This window comes from Podarcis bocagei, assembly GCF_964188305.1.
Source record: "Podarcis bocagei genome assembly, chromosome: W".
In the NCBI taxonomy this organism is placed as follows: Eukaryota; Metazoa; Chordata; class Lepidosauria; order Squamata; family Lacertidae; genus Podarcis; species Podarcis bocagei.
This window is the reverse complement of record NC_138131.1, coordinates 55947487-55970730: the sequence shown is the minus strand read 5'-3', so window position 1 is coordinate 55970730 and position 23244 is coordinate 55947487. Positions and strand designations below refer to the sequence as shown.

The window sequence follows — 23244 nt, the reverse complement described above, 5'->3', positions numbered from 1 at the left end:
AGCCGCCATCCATCCTCCAACCGCCTCCAGGCACTCACACAGGACCTTCACCGCCTTCACTGGTTCTGATTTAAAAGAGAGGTAGAGCTCAGTATCAGTAGAGCTGGGTACTATTTCTGGGTTAGCGGAGTCTGTAACCTGAAGCTTCTGTAACCCGAGGTACCACTGTATTGGGCAAACCAAGTCCTGCCTATTTAAACAGACAGGAATAGCTTCCCTAAGCAGGTCACCATTTGGAGTTTCACCATTTGTCTAGAGGAAAGTAACTCAGTTATAGCGGTTCTGCCAGTCTCTGCTTCCTCTTCCTCCATTTGTAATCTAAGGGGTAGCAAGGTTGGTCTGCAATACAGGGGTATAAGAAGTGCTGGAAAAAATGATGACTTTTTAAAAATCCCACAACCAGTTCTAACAATTGTAGGCGACATGTGCCCTCATAAAATATGCATTTAGTTCTGTGTGTGAGAAGGGCGGGGGGAAGCATCTTTCAAAAACAATTAATTGGCAGGATTAATAGAGGACACCAGGATTAACAGAAGACATCAGTGATCACTTGTATTCACACAGACCAGAGCTGCTGCTTTTGGGACAAAACACTAATAATAAAAAGGTAGTGGATCAAAACAAAGAAAGCCCCCTTCCCCAAATGCCTGACCATGTGATTCATTTTGCAAACAAAACAAAGCGAAGCTAAACACACTCCTTTCTGAACTTCATGAAAAGGCGAGTCAGGTATCTCCCTTAAGACGCTTTATAGGATAAAACCATCTGCATAGTGACTGTTCCTGTTCTATGATTCTTTGAGGATGACTTTCATCTTATGCAGGGATCATTTGCCTTCATATTATGGTGGTTCCAACAGCCCTAACATTTGGCGTTCTCTTTTTTAAATTGTTAGGTGAGCTGTGTGTGGAGGCTCTTTGTAAAATGGAGGAAATCAACTGCTCCTACCAGGTGGCTGGGAAACACCCTGGGATCTATCTGCTCATGGTACATCCTAATGAAGTGGTGAGCTGCTTTAATTTCCTTTTTCCGGTTATTCTTTTCTTCCTTTTCAGTTTTGCTACGTAGGATTAAGCTGTCCTAAACAGATGACAGATGAAATAGATCCTCCTTGACACAGTGCACAGTTAAACTATGGAACTTGCTCCCACACAGTGGCATGTGGTCAATGGACATGGGGGACTAGGCTAGTCCCCTAAATCAGAGGTTTTCAACATGTGTGCCTTCATAGTCTGAAGCAATAATGCTTCTGATTGCCAGTTGCTGGAAACCACAGGAACGTAGATGCTCTTGGGCTTGGGTCCTGCTTGTGGGTTTCCCACTGGGGCATCTGGCTGGACACTCTTGAGAAGAGGTTATAACAACAACAACAAATTTATTATTATTATTATTATTATTATTATTATTATTATTATTATTATTATTATTATTATTAATACCCTGCCCATCTGGCTGGGTTTCCCCAGCCACTCGGGACGGGTCCCAACAGAATATTGAAAACACGATAAAACATCAAACATTAAAAACTTCCCTAAACAGGGGTGCCTTCAGATGTCTTCTAAAAGTCAGATAGTTGTTTATTTCCTTGACATTTGATGGGAGGGCATTCCACAGGGTGGGCACCACCACTGAGAAGGCCTTCTGCCTGGTTCCCTGTAACCTCACTTCTCGCATGGAGGGAACCGTCAGAAGGCCCTCGGAGCTGGACCTCAGTGTCCGGGCTGAAAGATGGGGGTGGAGACGCTCCTTCAGGTATACCAAGGCCGTTTAGGGCTTTAAGGGTCAGCACCAACTCTTCGAATTGTGCTCCGGAACATTCTGGGAGCCAATGTAGGTCTTTCAGGACCAGTGTTATTTGGTCTCGGCGGCCACTCCCAGTCACCAGTCTAGCTGCTGCATTCTGGATTAATTGTAGTTTCCGGGTCACCATCAAAGGTAGCCCCACATAGAGCATATTGCAGTAGTCCAAGCAGGAGATAACTAGAGCATGCATCACTCTTGCAAGACAGTTCACGGGCAGGTAGGGTCTCAGCCTGCATACCAGATGGAGCTGGTAGGCAGCTGCCCTGGACACAGAAATGACCCGCGCCTCCATGGACAGCTGTGAGTCCAAAATGACTCCCAGGCTGTGCCCCTGGTCCTGCAGGGGCACAGTTGCCCCATTCAGGACCAGGGAGTCCTCCACCCCCACCCACCCCCTGTCCCCACAAAACCGTACTTCTGTCTTGTCAGGATTCAACCTCAATCTGTTAGCCGCCACCCATCCTGCAACCGCCTCCAGACACTCACACAGGACCTTCACTGCCTTCACTGGTTCTGATTTGGAAGAGAGGTAGAGCTAGGTAACATTTGCATACTGATGAACACATAGCCCAAACCCCCTGATGATTTCTCCCAGAGGCGTCATATAGATGTTAAAAAACATGGGGGAGAGGACAGAGCCCTGAGGCACCCCACAAGTGAGAGCCCAGGTTTCTGAACACTCATCCCCCAACACCACTTTCTGGACACGGGCCAGGAGGAAGGAGCAGAACCACTGTATAACAGTGCCCCCAGCTCCCAGCCCCTCTAGACGGCCCAGAAGGATGTCTTGGTTGATGGTATCAAAGTTTGCCCTGCGCCTTTGGGGGAAGCATCCAGCGCCTGCCCGCCCACCCTGAACCCATCCCAGGGTGGTAGATTACTGCCAGTTTTTTATATTGGATCGTAGATCACAGCCTACTTGAAGATAGACATGCCTGTCCTAGGATAACCAAACTAGGTGTCTCCAGGAGAACATCTGCTACGACTTGAAGCAGCTTGGGCAGGGAATCCTTGGTGCAGCGGGGAAGTTGGTACACCAAAAGAAATCCTGTACTGCCCCTATTGCCCAACTTCCAGAACATGCACTCAGTAAACTGGGTCTTCCCAATAGGACGCCCAGTGTACGCTAATGACTTCCTAAAAATCACTGCAAACCCCACTCCCCACCCATATGACCTGGGTGGCTGTGGGTAAGAGAAACCTGGTGGACAAGCAGCGGCAAGGACAGGCCCATCTGCTTCATCCAACCAAGTCAGGCTACACATGCCAGGTCAAGTCCTCCATACTGGAGTAGATAGATGGGCCTGTTAGAACACGCTTCCTGCAAAAGGATGGTTGCTTCAAGATTGCATTACTACAGTGCACTCTATGTGTGACATTCCTTGCGCTTGATCCAGAAGCTGCAGTTAGTGCAGAATGGTGCATCATGGTTGCTGACAGGAATGAGACCGTGTCAGCATATAACACCTATGCTCACATACCTGCACTGGTTGCCCATTTGATATATAAAACACTGAACAACTTGCAACCAGTTTACTTGAGAGATGGCCTTACCCCATGTATGCCCATTTGACTGCTTCAGTCTGCAGAACTGACACCGATACAGGTGTCACATAATACTCGTTCTGCCGTTGAAGGAAATCAATCTTTTAGCATGGCAGCACCTACACTTTGGGGCTCCCTGCCTACTAACAATACTCTACTCTTTTCAGCACCTGCTAAAAGCCAAGAAGAACACCATTCCAAAAATGAGTTTGACGATTCCCTTGCCTTTGATGAAAAGAGACACTTAAACTCTTTTTTAGCCCTCCCTTACCAGTCACAGGAAGAAATCATTAGCAGAATGACTTCCTTACAATACACCCTTATTCACTTTCGGCCTCCAGAGAAAGCTAATACAATCACGGATCAAATTATGGAAATAATGTCTAACCAACACAGAGGTAAACAAAGGGAAGAGGTGGAGAAACCCCCCCCCCATAAACAAAGATAATCAAATTGATAAGGAACACCCTCTTATCAGAGAGTATAACTATGCTGTTCCTTCAAGTTATTCTATAACCTCTGTTGAATGGCTCCAAAGAAGATTTCTTAATCTGGAAGAATTAGCTCTCCCTGACCTGAAATCAACAACCCAAATTCTAACTACTAAAAAGGAGTTCTCTAACCCTTTGATAGGAGGCGGGTCTGTGTTTGTGGACAAAGTTGGGGAATCAAATCAAATTGTAGAACTGGATTGATATAATGATTCTTGTAATGAACAGTTCAATAGAGTTTTCAGCACCCAGTGCCACACAAACCTGGGGGGGGGGGGAGACACATGAAGTTCAAGCCTTGTCTGACTATGAAGTTATAACTCCAATAAGGAATTCAGCAGGCCAGCCGCACAATCAACCTGTCCTCAACAATACATGCAAGGTCTTATCATGGAATGTGGCAGGATGGTCCCCCAAGTTAGAAGATATGAATTTTAAAGAATTCTGCATAAATTTTGATATTCTCTGCCTACAAGAAACTTAATAAAAACATTCCTTCCAGTAGCACCTTAGAGACTAACTAAGTTAGTTACTGGTATGAGCTTTCGTGTGCATGCACACTTCTTCAGAACATTATCTGTTGCTGGAATTCAGAAGCTGACAAAGACTTGACCAGCAATGAACTTTTTATTGCTTCACACACAGAGATAGCCAGACACACTCCACATTAGTAAGTTGCAGGATTGAGTTTCCGACTTCTCCTTCCCTCTTTTAAGCCTCCCTCCCGGCAGCCTTCTGTGACTCAGCTCTAAATTGCTTTGCCCTTTTCTCTGCTCTACCCTCTCAAGCTCTGAAGGCGAGAGGGAAAGGGGCTGGAACAGAACTGTCTTGCAGAGCAGGAGACGTAGCCCTGTCAGAGTCTGTGCCCACACTGAGCCAATGTCAGGAACTGGCTAGATAAGTAGTGCTGGCAGCCAGGTAACCAGGAGGGACCAGGGAGTGACACTGGGGAAGAAGAGGATTTTGAGCCTGGTTCAGACTGGTGGGACATGGAAGAGCAACCCACGGAGGGAACTAGCAAGGAAGCATCAGAGCTGGAGAGTTTTGGGGAGGGGGGTCCTCTGATTTCCAGCAACAGACGGTGGCCAACGCCTTCGCCAAAGACAATTTGGCTGCGCCGAGGGAGTGAAGCACCAGGATGGAGCTTTTTTCAGAGAAAGATGGCCATGTTCTACGTCAGTGCCACGACAGCTCGCTTCGGACAGCATAAAACCTTGTATCACTTGATGTGGCAGGTTTTGGTTTTTCAAAAAATCATTTTTATTGGTTTTCCAATAAAAACAGCCAATCAACATATCCGGATCATAATCCAATTAAAAATAATAAACTAAAATTTTTAAAAATGACAGAGCTTGCAGGGCAGCAGCTGAAGAAGTGTGTGCGCTTCTTTGTGGCTGATTAGCTGCTCTCCCTGTGCAAAGGTCAGAGGGGGCAGGGTTTCTGTTGAGGCAGGTGATTAGCTGTGGGAGGAGCTTATCAGAGCTTGCAGGGCAGCTTGATCCATCTTTTAGATTTAGGGGAGCTAGTCTCAAACGTTTCTTGGGGGAGACCTAGGTTTTTTTGGGGGGGGTTATTTGTCCTGTCTTCACGCTTTTTAACATGGAGGACCACTGTAGCCACCCCCAACAACACGATTTCAAGATGGAGGGTGAGGGAACAGTTGCAGTCGCCTGCGGTTCCTGCGCAATGTTTGCCATCTTGCCAAAGGTTGCAGGCAGCTTTACCTGCAGCAATTGCATGTTGATTGCCCTTTTAAAAGACAAAGTCCAGCAACTGGAGGAACATGTAGCTATGCTCCAAAGAATTAGAGAGCTGGAGCTCTTCTTGGAAGCAACAGAGCACACCGTCTCCACCAAGGAGGAGACAGGGGACACCCCTGAGAAGGAGGCTAGTTCACCAACACAGGAGCCAGATATATGGAGAAACGTGACTCAAAGAAGTAGGAGGCCCAGGGTTCGCTCTGATTGTTTAGAAATACACAATCGCTTTGAGGTCCTCTCCCCTAGCATGGAAGACGAAGAACAGGCTCCATTTGAGGATCTCTCCCTCATTACAGTCGATCAGGTATATGAAGACGAGCAGCAAAGTCAGTGCTCAGGGAATGTTCAGGCGACCTTGGAACGGACAGCTCACGGAAGAACTCCGACCAAACCTAAGAGGAGGCGTGTAGTGGTGATAGGGGATTCCCTACTGAGGGGAACAGAAGCCGTGATCTGTGGGCCTGACAAGAGGTCTTGGGAGGTGTGCTGTCTCCCTGGGGCTAAGATCCAAGATGTAACTGAACGACTGCAAGGAATCATAAAACCCACTGACAAATACCCATTCCTCTTGGTTCATGTGGGAACCAATGACACTGCAAGCAATAGCCTCCAGAAGATCAAAAGAGACTCTGGGCAGGAAATTGAAGCAATTAAATGCACAAATTGTCATCTCATCTGTCCTCCCAGTTGAACGACGTGGCCCAGGGAGAGAGGGAAAAATAGTGGAAGTGAACAGCTGGCTTCGCAAATGGTGTAAACAGGAACGGTTTGGATTCTTAGATCACAGACTGCAGTTTCTTGAAGATGGACTTCTGGCAAGCGATGGGCTGCACCTCACAACGGTTGAGAGGAATGTTTTTGCCAAAAATCTCAGAAACCTCATCAGGAGGGCTTTAAACTGACTAATGTGGGGGAGGGAGACAGTGCTCCTGAAGGTAGGAGTCTATCAATTGATGAAGATGATCATCCAAATGTCATAGACCAAATGGAGCAAACAGCACGCAGACCTAGTGGTGGGAGGAAAAAATCCTTAAATAAGAGACACGGGGGAATGATTAATGGACTTCAATGTCTGTACACTAATGCGCAAAGCATGGGAAATAAACAAGATGAGCTTGAGCTCTTGGTACAGCAAACTAAATATGACATAATAGGCATCACTGAAACCTGGTGGGATAAGTCCCACGATTGGAATGTAATAATGGGGGGATACAATCTATTTCAGAGAAACAGACCAGACAAGAAAGGAGGAGGAGTGGCGTTATATGTCAGGGATGTGTATACCTGTGAAGAGATCCAAGATTTAGAACCTCCAAGCCAAAGTGAGATGATGCCTTCCTGGAACAGATGGCCAAGCATGCAAAAGGAAGGGAGATAGTAGTAATGGGGGACTTCAATTACCCGAATATTTGTTGGATGTCAAACTCAGCCAAGAGCATAAGGTCAAGCAGATTCCTCACTGGCCTTGCAGACAACTTCATTGTCCAGAAAGTGGGAGAAGCAACAAGAGGAACAGCCATTTTAGATCTGGTCCTAACCAATGTTGATGACCTGGTTAGTGGGGTAGAAGTGGAAAGATCATTAGGAGCGAGTCATCATGCTCTTCTGAAGTTTACTATACAGCGGAAAGGAGCAGCCAAGCATACTAGGACTCAATTTCTTAACTTTAAGAAAGCCGACTTCATAAAACTTTGGGAAGTGCTGGGTGAGATCCCATGGACAGTAATACTAAAAGGAAAGGGAGTTCATGATGGCTGGGAGTTTGTGAAGAGGGAGATAGTAAAAGCACAACGTTAGGAAATACCAATGAGAGGGAAACATGGAAGGTGCCTAAAGAAGCCAGGGTGGCTATCTAAAGAACTTTTAACTGAGTTAAGATTAAAAAAGGATGTGTACAAAAAATGGAAAAGGGGGGAAATTCAAACAAATAGCCAGCACGTGTAGACCCAAAGTCAGAAAAGCTAAAGCACAGAATGAATTCAGGCTTGCTAGAGAGGTTAAAAGCAACAAAAAAGGCTTTTATGGGTATGTTCGTAGCAAAAGGAAGAACAAAGAAACAGTGGGGTCACTCAGAGGAGAAGATGGTGAAATGCAAACAGGGGACACAGAAAGGGCTGAACTCCTCAATGCCTTCTTTGCCTCAGTCTTCTCCAATAAAGAAAACAATGCCCGACCTGAAGAATTTGGAGCAAATGATTCAGCAAAGGAAACACAGCCCAGAATAACTAAGGAGATAGTACAAGAATACTTGGCTAGTTTAGATGTATTCAAGTCTCCAGGGCCAGATGAACTGCATCCAAGAGTATTAAAAGAACTGGCAGATGTGATCTCAGAACCACTGGCAGTCATCTTTGAGAATTCCTGGAGAACAGGCGAAGTCCCGGAAAACTGGAGGAGGGCAAATGTTATGAAAAGATATTTATTAAATGTTTTTAAGATATAACAAGAAAAAAGAAAAATAATCATACAAAATAAAAAACAGTTAAAAACACACATTAATTTTCAATAACATAACTTCCACACGCTTATTTCCTCGGACCTCCTCATACCTCCCTTCTTTGTATTCCAGTTTGATTTGTTAGTTCAGCAATTCCTTACTATTAAACTTTTACCCATTTGTAAAACCTCTTCCCCCCCCCCCCATATCTCTTAAAGCATTACAGCTGGAAACCGCTTAGTTTCTATCCAACATCCTTCTAACATTCATTAATTTTACAATGTTTCTGTAAGTAGTCTTTGAATTTCTTCCAGTCTTCTTTCACCGACTCTTCTCCCTGGTCTCGGATTCTGCCAGTCATTTCTGCCCGGAGGAGGGCAAATGTTGTCCCTATTTTCAAAAAGGGGAAAAGAGAGGACCCAAAGAATTACCGCCCAGTCAGTCTGACATCAATACCAGGGAAGATTCTGGAGCAGATCATTAAGCAAACAGTCTGTGAGCACCTAGAAAGGAATGCTGTGATCACCAATAGTCAGCATGGATTTCTGAAAAATAAGTCATGTCAGACTAACCTGATCTCGTTTTTTGACAGAATTACAAGCCTGGTAGATGAAGGGAACGCAGTGGATGTAGCCTACCTTGATTTCAGCAAGGCATTTGACAAGGTGCCCCATGGTATTCTTGTAAAGAAGCTGGTAAAATGTGGTCTTGACTATGCTACCACTCAGTGGATTTGTAACTGGCTGACTGACCGAACCCAAAGGGTGCTCATCAATGGTTCCTCTTCATCCTGGAGCAGAGTGACTAGTGGGGTGCCACAGGGTGCTGTCTTGAGCCTGGTCTTATTCAACATCTTTATCAACGACTTGGATGATGGACTCAAGGGCATCCTAATGAACTAAAGGCTTACGCCGATGATTTGGTAATATCGTTAGAAGATCCCGTAGAAAGTACCGGTAAAGTTCTAGAGTTATTAGAAGAATTTGGAAAACTGTCCGGTTTTAAGCTAAACAAAATGAAAACCAAAATTTTGACAAAAAACATGACCGAAGACTTAAGAAACCAGCTAGAGTTACAAACAGGAATCAAGGTGACGAAAAAGGTGAAATATCTGGGATTATGGGTCTCCTCGAAAAATATAAACCTAGTAGAAGACAACTATACAAAGATCTGGAGAGAGATTAAAAAAGATCTAGACATCTGGAGTAGGTTAAAACTCTCCTGGTCAGGAAGAATTGCCTCAATTAAGATGAGCATACTTCCGAGACTGTTGTTTTTATTCCAGAATATCCCGGTGATCAGAGGAATGGCAAACTTTAAGGATTGGCAAAAAACCCTTTCCAGATTTATCTGGCAAGGAAAAAGAGCAAGAATTAAATTTAAGCTACTCACAGATCGAAGAGAGATAGGGGGGTTTGCAGTCCCGAATTTGAAATTATACTACGAAGCTGCATGCCTTTGCTGGATGAAAGAATGGATTATTTTGAAAAACACAGATTTGTTAGACTTAGAGGGATTTAACATCAGATTTGGTTGGCATGCCTATCTGTGGCACAATAAAGAGAGGGTACATAAGGGCTTCTCCAATCACATCGTTAGAGGTTCGTTGCTCGAAGTATGGGATAGGAACAAAAGACTTATTGAAAAAGACACCCCCTGGTGGTTATCACCAATTGACATTTTAACAATTAAAAAACTAAACATGGAAGGAGAAAGATGGACTTACGAAGACCTCCTGGTAAGATCAGAAAAAGGATGGAAAATTAGACCATATGAAGAGTTAAAGGATAAATTAACAGGATGGTTACAATTCCACCAAATTAATGCCCTATGGAACGAACACAAAAAAACAGGGATGAATGTAAAAAAGTCTAGATATCAGGTGGAAATTTTAGAAAGTAACTCCAAACTTTTATCCAAAATGTACAACCAACTTTTAGATCGGGAGACTAAAGATGAAGAAATAAAGGAGGTCACGATTAAATGGGCTATAGATCTTGGATATAATCTAGAGTATGACAGCTGGGTGAAACTCTGGAACAAGGGTATGAAATTTACAGCATGTGTTGGACTCCGAGAAAATATGGAAAAGATGATGTACCGATGGTACATCACACCTGTGAAATTGGAAAAAATGTACAAGACAGGAGACAAAACATGCTGGAAATGCAAAACCAAAGAGGGTAATTTTCACCACACGTGGTGGACTTGTGAAGAGGTGAAAAGGTTTTGGGGACTTATTTACGATGAATTAAAAAAAATATTGAAATACACCTTTCCCAAAAAACCCGAAGCTTTTCTCTTGGGAATGATTGGAGAGGAGATTAAAAAAGAAGATCAAATATTATTCCAGTACGCAACGGTCGCCGCCAGGATACTGCTAGCGCAAAACTGGAAAACTCCTAATATCCCAACCGTCAGAGAATGGCAAATTAAATTATTTGAGTATATAGAATTAGCAAAGATGACACAGAAAATCAGGCATCAAAAAAGCAGAAAGTTTATTAATGACTGGAACAAATTTGTAACATACATTGAAGCAAACCTAGGAAATATTAAAATCGCAGTAGGTGAAACATAAAACCTGCGACGTACAGATTTGGCCAAATAAAACTGCAGAGAGGTATGGTGTGTGTATAGCTCAAGCCGAGATGGAGGGAAGTCAATTAGCGTTTTAGAGTTGATCTGTTTGTTTATTTGCTATATGTGTTGTCTTCGGTTCTTTTTCTTTCTTTTTTTGTTTGTATTTTTGTTTGTTTTGTTTCTTAATGCTTTTATGTTTTTTGCTGTAAAGAACTCAATAAAAAGAAATTAAAAAAACAACAACAAAATGGTCAAAGGTCTGGAAACGATGCCTTATGAGGAACGGCTAAGGGAGCTGGGCATGTTTAGCCTGGAGAAGAGGAGGTTAAGGGGTGATATGATAGCCATGTTCAAATATATAAAAGGATGTAATATAGAGGAGGGAGAAAGGTTGTTTTCTGCTGCTCCAGAGAAGCGGACACGGAGCAATGGATCCAAACTACAAGAAAGAAGATTCCACCTAAACATTAGGAAGAACTTCCTGACAATAAGAGCTGTTCGACAGTGGAATTTGCTGCCAAGGAGTGTGGTGGGGTCTCCTTCTTTGGAGGTCTTTAAGCAGAGGCTTGACAACCATATGTCAGGAGTGCTCTGATGGTGCTTCCTGCTTGGCAGGGGGTTGGACTCCATGGCCCTTTTGGTCTCTTCCAACTCTATGATTCTATGATTCTATGATTATAGTCCAGATTGTAATTATTAATTTTCCCGGGCTCTCCATAGTCTGGACCTTTGAAGCATATCTCCAAATCTTTGTTCCTGCCTCTTCTCGTTTTCATATTTTCCGCCTTCTGATCTTAATGCTTTAAAGTTCTCCGTCCCTGACTCTGCGATTCTCAGTCATGTCAGAAATCATATATCCTTTCATCTGTTGAATACAGCTTTATTTGTGTATATATATTTTTTCAACTGTCTATTTGCCAGTGCAGCTTTCCCTGACTCCGTTCCAATCTTCCAATCCGGGCTGTTGTCCAAGCTTTTTGTTTGAGATTTAATAACATAGTAGCTTCCACATTATTAAGTTATTACTGTAAATTGTTAAGCATACTGTTTGTAATAATGCAATGTAAATGAGCTGTATTCCACAGATATAAGTCATTTGGCGATCAATCAGTCTCTCAGAGACCACACAATTCCCCCCCTCTGTGCCCTATGGGGGGGCTGCTAGAAATCCATCAGCCTTCTCTCTCACTCATAATGCAATAAACTTCTGCAAACAGCTGCACTATATGTTATCCCAAATTGTTATCTCCAGTCATTACAAAGTCAGCCAGCAAATATTTCCCGCTTCTCTCGAAAAGGGAGGAATTCTCATTTTTCCGTGCTGGGTCATATTAACAAGCGCCATCTTGTTTCTACATTTATCTTTATCAAGTCTTTCTAGTCTAAGTAAAGCTGTGCAATTGAATACTTGTTGTGCTCTGGGACCCAGTGTCCTGCTGCGTGCACCTTGATGCAAGCTGACAATCTCAGATGCGGCAGTTTTTGTGGCTGTGGGTGCCTGAGGACGTCAAGGAGTAGGTTCACGCCTGCAAAAGCTGTCAGTGTGCCAAGCGGCCTCAAGAAGCCCTGGTGGGGCTACTGCAACCCCTGCCTACACCGCAGGGGCCCTGGGAGACCATAGCCATGGACTTCATTACTGAACTGCCGTCCTTGTGACAGCAGACTGTGATCTGGGTGGTGGTGGACCTGTTTACCAAGATGGCACATTTTGTGTCTTGCAAGGGGCTTCCAACAGCCTAAGAGACAGCCCAGTTCTTCGTAGATCATGTCTTCAAGCTGCACAGTCTGCGACAGCGAATTGTGTCTGAAAGAGGAACCCAATTCACCTCCCAGTTCTGTAAGAAGGTCATGCAACTTCTGGACATGGAACTGTGCCTCTCTTCAGCTCATCATCCGGAGACCAACAGAGAGGCAGAGAGAACCAGCAACACACTGCAGCAGTACCTGTGTTGTTACGTCAGTTACCAGCAGGATGACTGGGTGGCCTTGCTCCTCTTGGCCGAGTTTGCATATAAAGAAGTCTGATCCATCTTCTTTAACTTTCCATATGCTGGTGGAATCCCACCACTCCAAATGGTTGGCTCGCATTGAAAGCAGAATCAGAACATGTGGCCTATCACTCGAGTCGCTGCTTATGCTCCCATAATTGGAAGCATTCCAGACAATCAAGTGCAGAATCCTAGAGATTGAATTCCAAGCCCTTAGCAGTACAGCCAATAAAACCTGTTCCCCATTGGGGTTGGGAATTCTACCCTCATTTGGCCAGGGCCCTCCATATTTACATTACCTTTATGCTCCCCACCTAAGCAGAGCTATTTCCCTCTCAAGATTTCACATCTTGCCATCTAGTAAGATGTTAGATTCTTGAAAATCCCTTATTCTGAAAGGTACTGCCCTTGTGGCACAAAACAGGCTGTATCTATCACACACGTTTTATTTCATTGCCCAGTTTATGCAAAAATAAATGATTAGTATTTGGCCCCCTTATTGAAGGAGGGGCTCTTCCAGGGTGACCTATCTGTTGAATAACTGTAGGAATGACTTGGAGAATGCAGCAAGATTTTGGAGTGACGCCATGAAATTACGTCACCATAGCTCCTAAGAGCCACCTTTGTATCTCACAACGTCTGGACAGTTTTATCCTAAAGTGCCTCCTACTATGTTTTGTTACCTGTGTTGTTTTCCAATCCATGTATACGACATACTCTTACTATGCCAATAAAGGCGATTGATTGAGAACTAACTTATACTTAAGAGTACACCCATTGAAGTTAACAAACCTAAGTTGATCGTGCCTGTCAGAGGACTGCCATCAAAAGGGGGGAGGGAGGCAGGAACGATAGGGAAACAGTCGCCTAGTTTTCGCAAGGGAATCAAACATAAGGAAAAGAGGAGGAGATTGGGGGTGTCCAGCTTCTTATGATGGGGGGGCGGAAGAACCCACTCTTGGAATCTGCTACTGACTGAGGCAGACATGAACTTTGGACTTCTGCACTGTACATAGTTTGCACCAAATAAAACCTATAAAAAGGCAGGTCGGAGTCCTGGCTGTTTACTCGTGAGCAACCATACGCATCCTTGACAGCGCCCATCAATTTCAGTGATCCTGCTCTGCATAGGACTGACACAGGATACAACCCAAAGTAACATCCAAACTGTTCTACATTGTTATTAACACAGTTCTATTTTTAGTAATTCTGCCCAGAATCTTTTTTTTTAAAGGTTGTTGTTAAAAGGTGGTCTCTTGTCCCTCAGTGTCTAGGGTGGTTGGGAAGTGAGGAGGCTAGGAAGTTCACAACCTTCAAATAAGCATTTCTAGAAATAGATATCTAGGCTGTCTGGTTTGGAATTTGAACCTTTATCTTACGCTTTACAATAGTTGCTTTTCATGCCAACTTGCTTCCTGCCCCAATTTGTCTTAACAATTACTGTTGTGATTCCTTACTGTAGTAATTCCTAGTGTCCTTCCAAACCCACAGATTCGTCAGTGGGCCATCCTGAAAGCCAGGAGCCTGGGGAAGGTGGACAGGGACGACTATTACAACATCCAGGAAGTGTTGACGTGCTTGTTCAGAGTCATAGAGCTGGACCACTTTGAAAACTCTGATACTTATAACCTTGCAATAGTTGAGAAGGGGAATCTTATCTTGTTGCCTCGCCATCTGTATGATACCACCAGTTACAAAAACTACTGGCTAGGTGAGTAGAAGCAAGCTGAGATGTTAGGCATGAACCATTCTATAGAGAGTGGTAGCATTGTAGTACAGCAGAGATGGCTAAACCTTTTTGTCTTTTGGTACAACCACCCCACACTCAGTCTGTGTGTCTTCCCCTCCAGTGCATGCATGCATGCATGCACACACACACACACACACACACACACACACACACACACACACGGAAAGCTACCTTACACTGAATTTGACCATTGGTCCATATAGCTAAAAGCTTACTAACCTGTGGTCTTAGATGTTGCTGGAATATGTTTTTCATAATCTTGGACTATTAGCTTGCCAGTTGGGGCTGGTGGGAATCGTAGTCTAATAGAATTTAGAGGGCTGCAGGCTTGGGCCCTGAGGCTCCTTTTCTCCTGTTCCTTGTAGAATGAAAACTTTCCTTCCTTTACCTGTATCAGACATTTTTTGTGGCATTTAACTGTTGCATATATCATTTTTAAAAATTACACCATCTCAACTATGTTTGTGCAACCTGTTCAAAGAAATGTGTAATGAAAAACAGGGGAAGCTAACATGATGCCCTCCAGATGTTGTTGGACTCCCAACTCCCATCAGCCCTAGTCAATATGGTCTGCTGCCAGGGATGATGGGAGTTGTATTCCCAAGCTCTAGAGGGCTCCAGAGATTAAAAGTTTGAGTGGCATGCTAGCAGGTGCAATTACAAAAGTAGGTTTTGTTTTGGTTGTGGATTAACATCGGGAGTTAAGCCAACACCCAGTGATAGCTTCTGAACTTTCTCATTTGCATTGTTGTAGGTATCTGTACGTTGTTGATGGTGCTGGAAGAACAAGCCATGGATTTGTTGTTGTTTGGCCCAGACAAGCAGATTGACTTCATGCCGTGCATAATGAAGGCCATGAAGAAACCAACAGAGGGTAAGTAACTAATAATCATTGGGGGCAGCGATACAAGCAAATTAAAAACAGTCTGAGTGTCCACTCTCTTAAGGTAAAATCATTCCTTTCACAGAACTTGTACGCCAAGTAACTTACTTAATGTGGAAATGTTATGGTATAGTATATGATGGCTGACAGCTAGTTTCTTTTTTAAAAAAACTTTTTTATTTATTCAAAATGAAAAAGTAAAAGAAAAATAATTATTCCATTTTGCATATCATACTTTGGAAAAAAACAAAACAAAACCCATATACACAAAAATAAAGAAATACTAAAACTTTCACCCGTGTAGCTTCCCTCCACCACAACTTGACATCCTTTATACTATAAATAGTTTAACATTGTGTCTTGTATTATCCAATATATATCCATTATTAATTTTACCTTAGTTTGATTCATCTTTACATACTTATTCTACGCATAGCAATATATTATTCTTAGAGCAGTGTTTTTTCATATAGTCCTCAAAACATTGCCATTCCTTCCTTAGATTTTGGTTGGACTGATTTCTTATGGCTGCCATTAATTTGGCCAATCTTATAAATTCACATAATTTAATTATCCAATCTTCAAATAGATTTTTTATTGCATTAGCCGTGAGGCCATAGCATGATATACATTGAAATAGCAACATAAAATGGGGATGGGGAGATAAAGGTAGATATCGTCCTGGGCGATTACTTAAAGAAAGAAAAAGAAAAAAACCTGCTGAGGCTGGAGGAGGACCGTTAAAGGGTCCTTCAGCTCCTCAGATATGTCCTAACTCGATTGTCCTTGTACAATTAGGCTACTTGGAATTTCGTTCGGTTGTGCGGCGTATCGACTGCAGCTGTGGTGTTAAGGAAGAAGTTAGTGCCGCTTTCCTCTTCATCACACTAAGCAGGAAGTTAGCTGTCATCTCGGTAATCCAACAATCAGAATCCTGCAAAAAGAGGGACACTATCCAAGGCTGGATTGGGAGATGAAGCTTATTCACGAGGGGAGTTAAAAACCGAGATCTTTACAGAAGAGCATTACATGTTCCATAGTCTCCAGGGTCGTGTCATTACAGGTGCATGTTCTGTTTGTGATGGGAACTCTGGAATAACGACCCGACAGAACTGCTGTAGGAAAACAGTTGAGACGGGCACAGGTAAAGGCCCTACGCTTAGCCTCCGAAGAAATTGTGAAGCAGTATAGAGGGATCCCTTCAGGGGGTGGAATAGCTAGGGCTAGGCCTGAACACGGTCCTCTTGCATAGGAAGCTGTGTTAGAGAAGTCAAGTTGCTGTAGTTTCTTTTTGATTAGAGGTAGGGCCGCCGGGCTGATACACTCTAAGTTAAGAACAGTTTTACAATTCAAATTGAGCGGAATTTGAGGTTAATTGTAGTTTTCCAAGGGGAATTATGAATGTCTCTTAGGATCAGATTGGAAAAACCACCTCTAATTCGAGCATCCGATGCTAATAGGTGGAAGCTGTAGGAAATGGCTCGACTCCATGCTCGTTTGACAATTGAGGGCTGGGCGAACTTGAGTCGTAGGGCTGCACCTGAGACACATCTCGGGACGCCGGAAAGAGATCTCAGAAACATATGAAGTGGGCGATCCAAGTTACCTGATATTGCTGTAGTTCATACTTCGCATCCATATAATAATTTAGGGACAACTTTGGCATTAAATATTTGAATTGCTGCTGGAAGATGTTTGCCGCCCTTCTGGTGGTAAAATCGGACAATGGCGTTAGAAGTCGTGGTTGCAGCGAGAAAGGCAGATTGTAGATGGGTGGTCCAGGAGAGATTATAAGTGAATATTATGCCTAGATATTTAAAGGCTTTTACCTTTTCTAAGTAGCCACCTGTGATCTTAAGCAGCTCCAACTTGAGTTTGCGGGAACGAGTGAAGTGGAGGACTTTCGATTTTTTATAATTAATGTTAAGAGCTTCCGTCTTACAATAGGCGATAAATGCATTAACTGCATTTGCTAGGTCCGCAACTGTTCTGGATAAGATGACGGCATCATCAGCATAGAAAAGGGAAGCAACGGGGTGGTCTGCTAAGTGAGGAGGATACTTAGATGCTAGCTTCAAAGTGGAAATTGCATCGTGAAGATAGAGATTAAACAATAAAGGGGCCAAGAGACAACCTTGTCGGACGCCCTTGGCCGTTGGAAATGGAGTAGTGAGGGAGCCGTTGGGACCACTTCGGACGCGGGCTGTGGTTGTGATGGGATGATGAGCTGCTTGTGCGTAAAATCGTAGTCCCTCAGAGTTTGTGCAACTCCACAAACCTCTGTGTGTGACAGAGCTCCTCAGACATGTCTGCTCTAGTCACTTGCAGATTCCGACAGTGGTTGTTTTCGGAAGCGCTTCCAGCATAAAAGCTCCTTAACGGAAACACGTCTTCGGGACTCGCGGCGTGACAGCTTCCGGCGAGGAATAGGTCTCCCTATGGGAGCTTCTGACACCTCCCCACTGTTCTCGCTGGACGTGTCCCTGAGCCCTCCCTCTTGCTCGCTTTCCCTCAGAGATCCTCCCCTTTCCCTGCTAGTTCCTGCTTTAGCTGCTGCGTCTCTCTCAGCCTTTGTGAGACTCTCCTCCAGAGACCCATCTCTCCCCCTGCTGGTCCCTGCTTCAGCTGTTGAGTCCCTCCCAGCCTCCGTGAGCCCTTTCCCCACCTGTTCCTCCGATGGCAGTTCCCTGACAGTGGTGTTTGAATAAAGGGAAATAATTAGGGAGAGGAGGTGCGGATCAATTCCCAAATGGGCAAGTTTGGACCATAATCTCTGCCTAGGAATGGAATCAAAGGCGGCCTCCAGGTCCATGAAAGCGGCAAATAGGTGGCCTTGCCTTGGAGCAGTGTATTTACTGGCAAGGTGATAAAGAGTTAGACAGTGGTCCATGATTGACGCTGACTTTCGGAAACCAATCTGTTCCAGTGGTAGAATGTTCCTCTCCTGGACCCATGAGAGAGGTGTCTCCAATAAAACAGCGGCAAATATTTTCCCCGGGATGGATAATAAACTGATGGGGCGATAGTTCCTAGGGATGTTTGGCTGGCCGCCTTTGAAGATCGGAACTATTATAGCTTCTCTCCAGGAGTCGGGGATGTCTAGGGCGGAGGAGATAGCGGTGAATACAGGAGTCAGGTGTTCGCTCCACCAAATAGGATCAGTCAGGAAAAGGTCCAATGGGACCATGTCTGGGCCGGGGGCCTTATTCCTTCGCATTGACATCATGATGTTGGAAATGCGAGTTGAGGTAAAGTTTATTGAGGAAGTGGGAGTAAGAGAGCAGGAACAGAGGTCCGACGGGGACTGAGGGAGATCTGTAAGAAGATTTGAAGAAGCGAAACTGGTTGAATAATGGGCAATCCATTCATCAGCGGAAATCTGGGTAGCTGGATTGAATGGTGCCGAAGGTCTGACTAAGCGCCAGAAGGAGCGGGAGTCATGCCTTTCTACAGCCGAACGAAGAGTGGACCAAGCCTCAAGGATGTGCTGCTGTTTCTTGCGATGAATCATGTTTCTGTATGTCCTTTTAATATCTATGAGCTTTGCACGTGTTTGGGGGTCGTTGGAAAATTTAATGATTCTGACCATTTTCCTAATTCGCCTTCTTAGGGCTTTACATTCCTTGTCAAACCAAGGCGATTCAGAGAAAAGGCGTTGGTGAGTAGGCGAGGTGGTGGTTGTGTAAATTGTTGAGAAAGCATCAAGTAATTTCCGATATTGATCAGCGGGCAGGATTGAATCAAAGGGAGCTGCAGACATATCAAATGATTTTTGTATGTCCAGGGCAAGAGAGGAGCTGAGGCTTGTCCATTTCTTTGTTTTGTATACAGGGTGGCTTTGTACCATGGTTCTATAGTTTGAGGGGACTGAAGGTGGCTCTGTTAGGTTTAACAGTAGAGTCAATGGAAGGTGGTCACCACCAGAATATTCAGCCACTTCCATTTTTGTAGAAATTGAGAATAGCTCCGGCGTCAGTAAAATGTAGTCAGCAACACTGGTTCCCCGGGGAGTGATACACATTAATTGCTGCGAGGACAAGGGAGTAATGTTGCCATTCGCGATGCAGAGATCGTTTTCCATGGCCAATTGGGCCATCAGTCTCCCCGACGCATTTGTTATAGGATCAAGAGAGCATCTGTTTCCCCAGGGGGGCTGCAGGGGGGTGTCCAGGAGTGCTGCGGAAGATACTATATCATCGTCGTTGGGACCTATTCTTGCATTAAAGTCGCCTAAGAGGATTTGAGGGAGTCCTGGGTTAGTTGTTTGAAGATCTTGGAGCCAAGACGAAAGTTCAGACCACCTTTCATTGCGGTCGGAATCGTTAATTACTGGGGGCAGGTATACTGTAGTTAACAACCATGGGCTTTTGATCTTTGGGAGATGGATCTTTATAGTGAGAAAGTAAGGGGAAGATTTAATTTCCTCGCAAATAGTGAGAGGTAAGCTGGTTGAAATAAGACAGGCGAGGCCAACTTGGGGGCGACCCCTGTTGGTTAGTTTGCGAGCACAGGAGCTAAAGGAGCAATAATTTGGGAGAGCGATACTTTGTTGGGACCAGGTCTCTTGGAGGCACACAATGTCGAAAGAAGAGATGAAATTCATTGCTTCAGGATCCATTTGCTTTGTCGCCCAGCCGTTAACATTCCAGGAGACAATTTTAAGGCTCTGGGATGGGTTGGATGCGTCTTTCAAGGAAAGAACTGCTTTTGCTTGATTTGTGAGTGAGGGTTGAGTCTGGTCATATCTAATGGTGTCGGATTTCCGCGGAGATAGGGAGCCGGCTGGAGTTTGTCTCTGGTCTGATCTTTGTCAATTATTTCCCAAGGTGCTTTTAGGGATTACTTTTTTATGAGCCAGCCCATTGCTCTCCATACATGGCAAACTAGCCAAATGTTCTATAGTTTCGGCTGTTGACTGTTGAATACTGACATTAGTGGTCACCGGGCCTTTGAAGTGTGTTGTCTCTTTCCGTAGGTATTTTTCCGGTACCTGATTGTGGCCTAATTCTGCCTCATCTAGGTACCTCAGCTTGTCCCAAGAGCCTGGTGAGTTCACCTTCGGGATGGTTCTCCTTATTGGAGGTGGTGTAGTGTTCTCTTCAGTGTGCCGGGCTTCCTTAATTGAGGGTAGGTTAATCTCAGCCATTGTCTGGAGGCAACATGGCCGACAGGCCGCTGGGTTTTGTTCTTGTATTGGGTTCAAATTATAGGAAGTCTGGTCCTTTTTATGGACGTCCACATTGATTTCCTTGATTATTTCTCTCCCAGCCAGCTTAACCCTTAGCATATCCAATCTTTCTAATATTTCAGTCTGCACCGGAGATGGAAAATGGCAAAATTGCCTAATTAAGGTATTTTCTTCCACGGAGAAAAGATCCTCATCTTCATTCTCTTGAAGTTGCAGGTCTTGCAGGTGGGCATCTTTCCTTTTTAGTTTTTGAAGCTCTCGTTTGAGCCCATTACCTTGGCTCTCCTCATACGAAGTCCCGGGAGAGTCTGGTCTTTGAAGGTCATTAGTGAGCAACTCTGGAAGGTGATTAGGTGAGTCCTCAGTGGATTTTAAATCAATTAAAGTGTGGTATTCAGCCTTTTGATGACGTGCTGCAGTCGAGGTTGCAGAACTGGGGAGTAGTGGGATAGGGGAGGTCTCATTTTTAAAGAACCTTGATATTTTTACACCACTTGTCTTTAGGTATTCTCTATGTTTATATATCAGTTTTGCCAGTCTCCGATCATGGAATGTAACCACCGCCCTGGCAAGCAAGCCATCAAAATATAGATATTCCACTTGGTCCAACTCCGAGGGATTACTCAAAATACCTGGCATGTATGCTTTAAGGAAGTTCAGTAGATGGACTTTGCGATCCTCTTGAGATAAAAGTCCTGGAGGCTTAGGATAGCTTGAAAAAACAAGCTTGTTTTGAAGCAACACCAGCTTCCAGTTCTTATTTGTTGGAATGCTCTCCTTATTGGTTTTGGAGTTGTCTATGGTTAAAACGTAGGACCATGGATCTTGGGGTAATAAATCTTGCTTAGAGCTTGGTGGTGGAGCAAGTGCTGAAGGTTTTAGACAATCCTGGGCTTTATCAGCACAGACGTTTGGGGGCAAATCCTGTTTAACTGTCTTCTTGGCTAAAGACTTCACCAGGTTCCCTCTAGTCCCAGAGGCTGATATGCACTCGAGTAGGTTAAAAAGCTTTTTAAAAACCATTTTTTTATAATGCACTGTCTTAAGATTTTTTATGTTTTTCCTTTTTTTAACATTTTTAACAACTCTGGATCTCCTTTTACAAGCATTAGTTCTGCAGGCTTTCTTACCCTTCCTTAGTGGGCCACTTCTGCAGAGGGTGGAGGTGAGGCCATGATTATTTTCCGATTCTTCAGGTATTCCGACGGGTTTTCTCCAGAGAGTTTTACAGGAGTCAGCCATGATGGTAAGAATTTTTGTGCAAATGTCCAAGTAGGACTTTATGGATTCAATGTCCTCAGTAAGAAGCACTAGCCATTTGATGGTTGAGAGACCCTCTTCATTTGGCTCGTGGGAATGAGGATAAGAGTCTTTCGAAGGTTTAATATTTTCCGAGGCCAATTCTGAAATTTGTTTTAACATTACTTCCTCCATTTTTTGGTCTAGCGATGGTTCGGGGGGAGCTTGGGGTTTGGCTTTCAATTTCGGGGATGCTTCATCGGCTGTATTGAGGATATTTTGTGTTGCTTCCAATATATTTAGGCTTTTGTCGCTGCTTTTAGTACACTCCTTTCTTTGCATAACTAGTCCTTCATTATGGCTGTAAGAGAGATTGGTAGGAAAGAGTAGGATTTCTCTTCCCTTCTTGTTCTTATTCTCATTGATTTCAGTCATTTCCTCATTTGTCCCACATTTTGCTCTGTTCATGTAAAAGCAAGTTATTTTTGTTTGTGCTTTCTTTAGAGTGGCTCTTTTAAAGGTGGGTCTTACAGCCTTCAGAGAGAAGCCTGAGGTTTTGCAGCCGCTCCTGGTCGTCACCATTGTTTCCTTAAAGTTGTAAATTTGTAAGTTATTCCTTTATTGTTGTAATAAACACGCTACAGTGCGTTGACTGAGATAATAGACAGGAGGTATTTGCAAAAGAGAAGAGAGACAACCTGGTGGAGAGGCAGGGGTGAGTTTACTTCTTCAATTGCTGCAAGGTGATTACCGCAGAGGCTCTGGTACTCCCCCGGTAATAATCAAGATGCTTAAAAAGGATTTTAAAATATACATAAATATATCTTCTTTCAGGGTCTCAGTACCTTAAAACTTTGAGTTAAAATAATAATAATAATAATAATTTATTATTTATACCCCGCCCATCTGGCTGGGCCTCCCCAGCCACTCTGGGCGGCTTCCATAAAAACCAAAAATACAGTAAAACCAAAAATACAGTAAACTTAATTAAACTAAACTAGGATCATTAGCTCCATCACAGGGCTCCCCGCAAGTCAGTTTTGGGTAAAAGGGAGAGGTTCCAAGGCCTCCCCAGGCCCTTATCAGGTAAGCAGTTTTTCATTCCTCCCAAGGATTTCACTCTATTCACGTTCTTTTCCTTTAGGGAGTTATACTCACTCGGCTACAGTAAGAGTTCACAACAGGTTTCATTCAGCTATTAATCTTCCTTCTTGTACAGAAATCCTCCTGGCAAGCTTTGTTGTTCCTCCCCTGCGCCCAGGTTTCCTTCAGATTCAGCCGCTCCTTGTTTCTCGGCGTCTTTTCTCAGGTTGAGCAGTAAAACAATAAAACAATAAACTAAAAGCAAGGCGAGGTGATGAGGCAGCCAGTAAAACGTTAAAAATATAAAATTAGAATTAGGAAGTGATTAAAAACTACTTAAAAGCTTAACGAAAGACAGGAGCTCTAACTAGGCTGCTGTCTCAGTCGCCATCTTAAACCGACTTCCACCTATCCAATCTTCTTTAGTGGGAATGATGTCTCCTTTCCAATTTCTAGCAGGTAGCAATCTGGCTGTGACTGTGGCATATAAAAAC

The 23244-nt window shown here is 43.9% G+C and overlaps 1 protein-coding gene across 1 annotated transcript in view; it reads left to right on the top strand.

Annotated features, from left to right (window-relative positions):
* LOC308578111 (putative helicase senataxin) overlaps window positions 1-23244 on the top strand; it is a gene marked incomplete at its 3' end in the record, with an annotated part of 172123 nt that overhangs the window by 72424 nt on the left and 76455 nt on the right. Inside the window, exons 4-6 of the mRNA XM_081178380.1 lie at window positions 896-1005; window positions 14099-14318; window positions 15112-15231. Of these exons, the coding sequence (XP_081034506.1) occupies window positions 896-1005; window positions 14099-14318; window positions 15112-15231 (450 nt within the window). The remainder of the gene's footprint in view (window positions 1-895; window positions 1006-14098; window positions 14319-15111; window positions 15232-23244) is intronic.